A 9,518-nucleotide genomic window follows, 5' to 3' on the forward strand; every position below is an offset into this window, starting at 1 on the left:
TCTACATTATTTGCACATGCTGTATACTTTCATTACTTCAAGTTAATACACAAGTTTTCTCCGTCAATAGTAGTGATAGACAAAAAAATGGACCCTTACTCCTCCCTGTAACCTCCCGTTCCTCTGCTAGTACTTAGTTTGCGAAGTGAAAATTGCTGTTGGCCACCTTTTGTATTAATATGCAGCAGGTGACTTCATGCTAACGCTGAGATATATTAACATCTTGGCTGACGGAGTGGGAGAGAACTTCCCGCTCCGGTGATCCTTTCAGGTCCTGCAGCACATACGCATATTACTGATGCTCTGTGTCTTTCCTCCTCACCTGCCACAATGCACAAAATCCTGCAAATTAACACAAGATCTTATGCACACTTTGTGAAGGCAGATGCTGGTTAGTACATATCCGGTAGGTAATCCTGCCTGTTTTATGTTCTATGTGAAAAGACCATAAACCACATGTGAGCTTATTGGATTTTGATAATAACTGCTTCAAAACCATCGCCATACAAATGTATGGCAATATCAATAGAAATGTGCAGACACTGTAAAGGAAAGTGAATTTCTCTTCTGTACCTGCTTTAATACATTGACACTTATCAGCCAATAATACATTTGCCCCATAGTCATTCATCCCCTCCTGTTGAGAGTGGCTAAGAGACATTCCACATCCTGTGTCCTACAATGTAAGCATTTTCTACTTGGAGTTGCACCTCTTTCTCTGAGGCGGCAAGGAAGCCATCTTAACCAGGAATGTATGTTTGTTCTTCTCTGCTGCTATTCTATTTTCTCCTTCTTGGGCATGTCTGTAAAGTGAGGAGAAGCAGGGGGAACAGGTTGTAGCAACAGTGAGCATTGCCCCGGTCTCCTGAGGGGGCTACAGTATAATCCACCATCTGTGTATCCTTCTATACTCGAAGAAAGGTATTTTATCAAGAAGTCCCCTGTTTCCCTTTCTCTTTCTGTGATTTGGTGGCCTGTTTGATTTTCGTTTCATTTTTTACAGAATTTATATGATCAATGTAACAGCGGCAAGAGTCTAGATTTATCCACAATTGGCAAGCAGACTAATCAAAACCCATGGACAATGAAGTGATTTTCTGAACGTGTCCACTAGTATGAGGCCTTAGCCCTGAATACCTCACAGCACATCTGACCACGCTGAATGGTTCATATTGCTAAGTGTTTTCTATATCTGGTGACTCAAGTCATTATCAATGTAAATGTAGAATATATCTGTATTGTTTGTGTATATATGTTATGTTATTTTATTTCCAAAATGTTACTAAACTCAATGTGCATTGATATTTCACAGCATTCCTAAAATGCTTTTTTTTTTTTTGAAAGGAGTGATTTGCTCGTTTCTGTGAATATTGATTCTTGCTTGTGCCAGGGATTGGTAGCTAATCTACAGGAATAAAATACCCCTAACAATGTCAGAAGTCACCATATGATTCTGTTTATAGTTCTGCCACTAGTTCAAAAGGATCAGTCACTCCACTTAGCTTTTTTTAAGTTTGGTGTCAGGACCTTTACGGTCACCAATGACCAGATAATATGATACACTTTAAAAAATACTTCCTTAGGCTGTAAATAATGGAATATATATTCCTGCGGATGTTCGTTTACTGTGAAGCCGAGGCAATGTGTAAAAGCAGGTCTATTATTTTTCGAAGGCTTGAGTTTATGTTCTGTATATAAACCTAATATTAAACGTGTAAAGGCAGTCTTGTTGTCTCTGGTGGGGGGTCCTTTTTTTTGTTAAGCATCCTCTAATGATTTTTGGCAACATGTTCGTTGCTGATTTGTGTTTTCAGAACACCCTTTATCTAAATGTATGCACTTAAGTCATAATGCTTCTCTTAGCCATAGAATACATGTTTCTGCTTGTATTAAGAAACAGCATGTCATATAAATCGCTGCTTAGTACGCAGTATTAGAGCCTTGTTTGAGTAAGTATTCATGAAATAACAATCCTTTAGAAAATGAGTATAGTATAAGAGACAACACTGTACTTGCACCTTTCTGCTTACAATCTGCATTTAATGCTGGCAGTGCAGTGTTGCATATTACCAGAGAAATAGCAGTTCCAGTGTGAGTATCATGGACTGTCATATGGCAACAATAACAATGTATTTTTCTTTAAAGAAAAAAAAAATTTCTAAACCATTACTGTGGATAAACACAGAGATGAGTAGCTTTTAGGCTCCACCCCTGATGGCCTAGTATGGGACATTTCAGCATCCTATGTAACACTAAACCAAAAGGTAAGCAACGTTTTTGTACAGCGTTTAGTCTGCTTTTTTTTAGTTTCGACTATACAGGCGTTTTGCGCTGCTTCTGTTGGCATGTTATGCCGGGACTCCTTTTGTTAGAATAATTGGTTCTACATTATTTTCTTCACTTTTCACACTGTACATATTATTTTTGTTATTACTGTGTTCAATTTTAATTTTCAGGTTTTGTGCGTGCTGAGACTACTGCAGGGCATCATGGATCCATGTGTCCTTCTGGCAATTTATTTATGGGCAATGATACTAATTCAAAAATAGAAGGGCAGTATTGGAAACTTGTGGGTTTTTTCTTGTTATATATTTACGTACCATGTCAGCTCCTCAAAACAGTGGTCCAATGTACATATATTGACTTATATAGTATTAAAAATATTTGCACCAATATTTGTGCCATTATAATGCCATTTTTAGTTTGTTAAACCATTAAAAATATTGTGTATTTCTCTTTTTTCATATGAAGAGAACACTTGGAATCTTTAGTGGGAAAATTCTTTTCAAACTGTATAATAATGCTACCTTATTCTGTGTTTTATTTAAGTGGTAACTAATTCAATTCCACTTTTTACTCTGCTTAAGAAGTGATCTAATGTGATATAATATGGAACTTATAGAAGGACAAATTAAATGACCCCCACATGTGCCTTCTTTTTAATTTTTCTCTAGAAAAGACTTTAAAAAAAAATCCTTGAGCAACTACATTTTTTGAATATACACATGAGTTACCTTGTCATGCCTTTGTGCTTGGGTTGTGTTGTACACTGTTACATTTTGCTTACCAAAGGTTCTCCCATTGCAGCTGCCTGAATGCATGGTTTGCACCAGTGACAATGATCTAACTAGGTTCAAACAACCATTTAAGGGTATAAATGACTGCTTTGCCAGAGCTATGCAATGCCAGATCAGTACACAGGGAAAATAAAAATAATAAAATCAAATATAGGGTCCGATTCAAATCTGTGCACTGCTGATAGTGCGCTGATTTGAACAACTCCCGGAGCTTCCTCTCAGCACTGACTAAAGCAATTGTTTGAACTGCGCTTACAGGGAATGAATATACAATGTAACAATACATGCAGTAAGATGGCACCTGTCTGAAATAACTATAACAAGAACAAGGCTCCTCTTAATGCTCAGAAACTGATTCTGTATAACCAAGTATAATTACTGGTCAATAAATATTATCTGTGTATATAGTTACCGCTAGTATATACAGTGTATGTGTGTATATGTATGTATATATACACGCACACAGTTCAGTCATTTAAATCGTTCTTAGTAGATATAGACCTCCACTAGAAATTTGTGCTGTTTAATCAATTACACAGCCCGGGGAAAAGTCTCCTTACCGGTCGGCAGCGTACGGAGTCCAAAATGTATGTACGTGATGCTATTAAATGGCTGTCACTCGCCTATTCAGTGGCTTCGGAGCTCTACCACAATCCATTCGAGACAGCGGCACACTAGTGTGAATAAGGTCCGTAGTTCAGGGAGACCAGGGTGCAGATGGTGCAGCGGCCGCCTGCTAGCATCTGGTCAATCCCTCCGTAGCTGCTCAGTTTCTGGTCTGCTCAGGACTTGCTTCAATTGCCAGACAAAATTTATAAAGTAAACTCTATAGTGGATTGGATGTCTTCCTCTATCCCAGCGTTATTAACCCTCTCATCAATTCAGCACACTGTTAGGGCGACTAAATTATTTCTTCTTGCACCATACTGAGTTCTTGCGAGGAGAAATCAGACTAAAGTGCTATCAGCGAGGCTATTTTCCGGCTTAGTGTGGTGCTAACGGCCTCGCGGCTGACACTTTAGTCATGACAACTGGCATTCTCTGACTAAAACACCCAGGTTAAGTCGTGAGAACCGACATTTTTTCCGATTTAACTTGTAACTGTCGGACTGAATTGTGAATAGCTTTAGGAACTATCTCCTGGAGCTATCAACAGAGTGCTGCATTGAATCGGCTCCATGGATTTCTATTTCTTTATTAACCAAGAATATGTATTTAACCTGTAACTGCTTTATTCAAAGTATGTTAGAGGCAAAAATGTCTTAACTTTAATTTGAAAATTAATGTTGCTGAAACTGACCGGCTGGCTTATTGTAAGAGTTACACTATAATGTACTATACTATTTTTGTTTGTTGTACTGAGCTTATAGACCAGTAGTTCCCAAACTTGGGCCTCAAGGCACTGTAACAGACAATGTTTTAAGAATATCCATGCTTGAGCACAGGTGAATTAATTAGTTCCTCAGTTATTGATTCAATCACCTGTGCTCATCCATTGATGGCTATAAGACCTGAACTTTTAACTGTGATTGTGTACTGTAAAATGAAAAAAAAAAAAAAATACGAGTATATAAACAAAAAAAAGCAGTGAAAGACATCCTTTAAATCTTTTTTTTTTTTTCATTGCACAATGTACTAAGTAAAAAACGAAACCTAAATACCTTTATTAATGCTGAGGTCAAGGGGTCTATTTATCATCATGAAGTAATAGAAAAGGTTTTCTCATACCAATAAAAGAATACTGCCACAGTTTGTTTGGTGGGGCAGGTGGGGAATGTGCAGCTACCTGCCGATTCTTTCTGGCAAAAAGACTCACCGCTCTAACCTGTCCATGAGGGCACACGGTTGCTGTGCTGGAAGGTTGGATATGGACATATTTCGTCAAAGAAACAAAAAAAAGGAAAAAATAGTTTTAATAAAAATTTCAGTGAAAAAAATATTTCACCACTATTTGTTTTAGCCATCATAAAATGACGCTAACTATTAGGCTTTTGCAGCCTGCAAATAAGCCCTGCCCCTCCTGGCATTTGACTCGACCCTGTTTTCAAAGACCTGTGAATTGCGCTGGTCCAACTTCTGCTGCTGCCTCTGAATCTAGCAAAGGTAAGCAGTAATGTATATGTATAAATATATATTATGAGCGGGTTCGGGTTTCTCAGAGATCCGAACCCACCCGAATTTAGAGATCCGGGGGCGAGAACCGAACGTACATTCGGTTTCCCCGCCGGCCTCGGATCTCAAACCAAGGCAAAACCTCTCAGAGACGAAATCTCGCGGCTCGAGAGCTTTCTTCTCTGCTTTATAAGGAGTCCCTACGTTGGTGCCATTTCACTCCGGCTGTGCAGGGTGAACAGGGAGGGTGGGTAGTGTAGGGCTGGTGCTGTCTGCTGTGTCCATCTGGGCAGGTAGCGTGCTGCCTCTCTCGGCAATCGCTGCTGTCTCGGTTAGGGGAGCTCTGGGCCCCAAGTTCTGGACCAAATATATATATAATAATGTGTGTGTGTATTTTTTATTTTTTTTGTGTGCGGAGCCGCACTTATTATCAGACAGCAACCTAGTGCTACCTGTGTCATAAATTGCTGCTGCCCACACTCAGCATCTCCTGTATGCCACTTTCATTTTTTAAAGACAGCCACATGTTAGTGCCACCCACTGCTGTCGCTTAGTCAGCCAGCTGGATGCAACATTTTGGCCCTAGGCCTAACCTAGATGAAAAAAAACAATATTGTGAGTTGTGCGGTGGTCAAAATTTACTGCAAATGACTGGGAATAAATGTTATTAAGGTTAATAATACCGTAGGAACAAAAACAGCCCCAAATTATGTGGTTTTACCTGTTTTTATAATTTGTTTGAAAAAAGATCCAACACACGCAAGGGTGGTTTTACAAAACAAAATAGTTAGGGAAAAGGGGAATTTGGGAAGACTTCTGCACCAGTTGGTATACTTTTATTTTGACTCATGTATAAACCCCAAATTGAAGATTCACCAATTATATTATCAATACAATAGTTGGGGGGTGCTGCTGAGGACAATGTTGAATCGCTGTTAGAAAAAGGAAAGAAATAGAAATGTCCTCTTTGTTGGTTCACTATTGGATCATTATAAAATGTAACTTATTATTGGTATTTAAAATGGCAAAACTTCATAAAGTGAAATATGCTGCAAACAAAGTTGTGAGTTAAAAGTGTATTAAATATTGCTTGTGTCTCTATTTGTATTGTATCAAATTCATTGGTTGGTCATCTTTTGTCCACCCTGATGTACACCATCTGATCCTATAAAACTGAAATGGGTTCTGATGGGATAGATATATACACCACTAGCATAATGTGTAATAAAGCTAGTTACAGTTCTAGATGCTACAATAGTATCTGTTTAATAACAGTTCCTCTGTGACACACATTCACACTGACAAGCTTGTTGTGATTGAACTTGCTACTTTGTTTATTCACAGAGGAACTGTTATTAAACAGATACTATAGCGGAAGTATCCAGGTGGAGAGAAAATAAAAATAACGAATGAGAAGCTGATTATTACAAAGGTATAAAAGGCTGTATTAAAAGAATGGTGACAGCATTAGAAGTTGAAAACCATGTTAAAGTTGATCAGAAAAAATGGAGTAAACTGCAATTTTCGAGTGTGTGGTCTTGTCGCATCCAGCAGTTTCTTCATCCAGTGATGCGCAAACGCCCATTTATTGTTCTGGCGCATACGGAGTATGTTGAAATACGTGTGAGCTGTCCGCATTTCCACTTGTGTCTAACTCAGAATCAGGCCCTTACTTGGCATCTGAAGAGCTGATTATTTCATTTTTCTATGCAGGAAAAGAACCTGGCCTTGTATAAAGTCATTTCTAACACCATGGGATTTACATGTTGTACTTGATGCTCTTACTGAAATACTCTTTGAACATCTGAAGCAAAGTGCACTAAAAGTGATGGCTATGAGATTTATATTTGTGCCCAAAGAGAACTGCAGGTACTATAGTGCAAATAATTCTTTTTAAATATCCACAAGGAAAAAGTGGTTTTAAGAGCAAATCTACTTTTTCTTCCTGAAGTGATTATATATTGAATGATATGGAAAACTGATATTACCAGTTTTTTTTTTTTTTATTGCCAACCAACTAATGAAATGGAAAAGAAACATCACTCATTGGATTTTGTGAGAGCCAGAGCTGTAACTAGCTTTAGGTGCCCTGGGCCAGAAAGAGTATTGCCGCGGCCCCCCCTCCCCCCCCATTTTTCAAGTAGTGACATAAGATGTGTGGTCTCATGGGTAAGGGCCATGAAAAATCGGATTTGTCCCGTACGATGATGAAGGGGTACCAATCCCCGTTGTACCTCTTTTATCCAGGTGTCACTGTCAAATGCAGCGTAAATCTAATGGTGCAGTGATGATATGCAATAATTATGCAGTATAAGTCACCAGCTCTATAGGAAGGAGAGCGCTGGTGAAGCTGCACCTGTAGCAGGACTTGTCCATCAGAACAGCAGTGCACAAGCCTTGATTTGGCAGTGTAGATCATCAACTGAAGGTACAGAAAGTGTGCTACTTGTACTGTATATGCAGCAAATAGCAGTGGGGAGATCCGTATTTGTACCCTGCGCCATCAGAGTACTCAAGGTGTGCTGGTAGCAGGTTGGGTATGTGATGCTGGCGGTCGCAATACCGATGCCAAAACGCCGGCTCCTGCAGGCAAGTAAACTAACCTTAACCCACCCCTCTACTCCTGCAGCCTAACTCTAACCCTCCCTTTCCCATAGCCTAACCCTCCCCCTAGTGCCAAATCCTAACCCCTAATACTTACCTTCGGTATCGCAGCCGTCAGGTTTCTGCAGCCGGGATACTGACCCTTGTCAGGATTTTGGTGCCGCTGGCTTTGTCCACACCAAGATGTCAACTAAATCCCCTGGTAACACCTAGGTTGGGAATCGGTGGCTGTGTTCAGGGCTGCCAACAGAAATTGTGGGGCAGATAGCTGTGTGTGTTAAATAAAAGAGGATGTGACTGGAGGTGTGTGGGGAGATGGCCAGATGCAGGGGGAGTCGGCCAGGGAGGAGATAGGGGCGACCAGGAGATATCAGGGATAAAGGAAGAGGAAGCTACTGTACAAGTGAGAATTGTTATAAACAAAAAAATGTACAGGCCCGAACAGTGCCCACTGCTCTGCAGTGCCCTGTGCTGTGGCATATGTTGCACCACCATAGTTCTGGTGGTGAGAGCAATCGCTATATATATTTATCCAGGACTGAACATTTTAGAAATGCAGAACAACTGCTTGTTATTCTTTTAGAGTAATAAAAGGTGATAATTTCAAAATGGACTGCACAAGTCATAACACATGCATATAAAAAGAATAGTTGAGAATCTCCAATTACAGGTTCTCTACTAGAGCAGAAGAATCTTCATGGGTAAATAAGGCTCATGTTCCAATGTTAGACATCTAGATGGCACTGGGACAGGGTGTGGTATGTTAGGTTGACAGTTATCATGTTGACATGCATCAGATCGACATGTTGTCGGCATCCAGCATGTTGACCTTAACATGTGGATGGTGACCATGTCGAGATTAATCATGTTTACACGTAAGACATGTCAACATAACATACCTGGTGGCCCAGTGGTCACTCACCTGATTGTAGCTCCTGCAGCAACTCCAGAGCGGCTTCTGGGTCCTGGTGGTCATGAGACGTGTAGTTCCAGCATACACCTGAGATCCTCCAGAATTCTGGTAAGTATTGTTTCTCTAACTCTCCCTCAGTGCCTAACCCTAACCTCTCCCCCCCCCAGCAGCCTAACCTTAAACTCCCCACAGCCTAACCCTCCTGAATTGTTGTGTGAGGTTGAGCTGGCAATTGGCCCCACCCTCCTTTGATTTGTTTGTGGTTGGGAGGGCAGTTGGTCCACAGTTAGGGCTCATACACACTAGACGATGTGCTGTAAGAACGATAAAGGTGAAAGATTTCTCTTGAACTTTCTGTAGTGCAAGACAAGTGATATTGGGTGTACACACTAAAAGATATCTTTAAAAATATATTTCAGTGAAGTCACCCTGCCACATCTCTGAACAGGCAATTCTTGATGATATCGTCAGATTGGCCTACATGTACGGAACACAAAAGACATAGTTAATGACCCGCAGGAGCTCGCATCGTTGGTCATTCACTGCATACACACTGAACGATATATCGTTATCCATATCGTTCATAAAAATCGTCTAGTGTGTATGCGGCTCTACTTTAGATATTAGCCTTTCTTTGCTATTCGTTAGGCTGTTCTTTTTCTCTGACACCATACCTCTATTATAAATAAAAGCTGTCCCTTTGCCTGACAATAAACATGTCTGTGTCTTTATTGCAGTTAAGGTTTATGTACAATATGTGTATAAATGTGAGCTGACAACACCCGATAGTTTATTTAAGGCTAACCTTTCAT

At 40.0% G+C, this 9,518-nt stretch overlaps 1 protein-coding gene across 4 annotated transcripts in view; it reads left to right on the forward strand.

The window, feature by feature from the left end:
* TTK (TTK protein kinase) overlaps nucleotides 1–2,913 on the forward strand; it is a 131,653-nt gene extending 128,740 nt beyond the window's left edge. For all 4 annotated transcript variants that reach the window (XM_088471699.1, XM_088471716.1, XM_088471706.1 and 1 more), the window contains exon 22: nucleotides 1,004–2,913. In XM_088471699.1, the coding sequence (XP_088327825.1) occupies nucleotides 1,004–1,093 (90 nt within the window). In that variant the 3' untranslated portion in view covers nucleotides 1,094–2,913. The remainder of the gene's footprint in view (nucleotides 1–1,003) is intronic.
* Nucleotides 2,914–9,518: the final 6,605 nt, after the last annotated feature.

Source organism: Taudactylus pleione, unplaced genomic scaffold, assembly GCF_031769625.1.
Source record: "Taudactylus pleione unplaced genomic scaffold, aTauple2 ptg000015l, whole genome shotgun sequence".
Classification (NCBI taxonomy): Eukaryota; Metazoa; Chordata; class Amphibia; order Anura; family Myobatrachidae; genus Taudactylus; species Taudactylus pleione.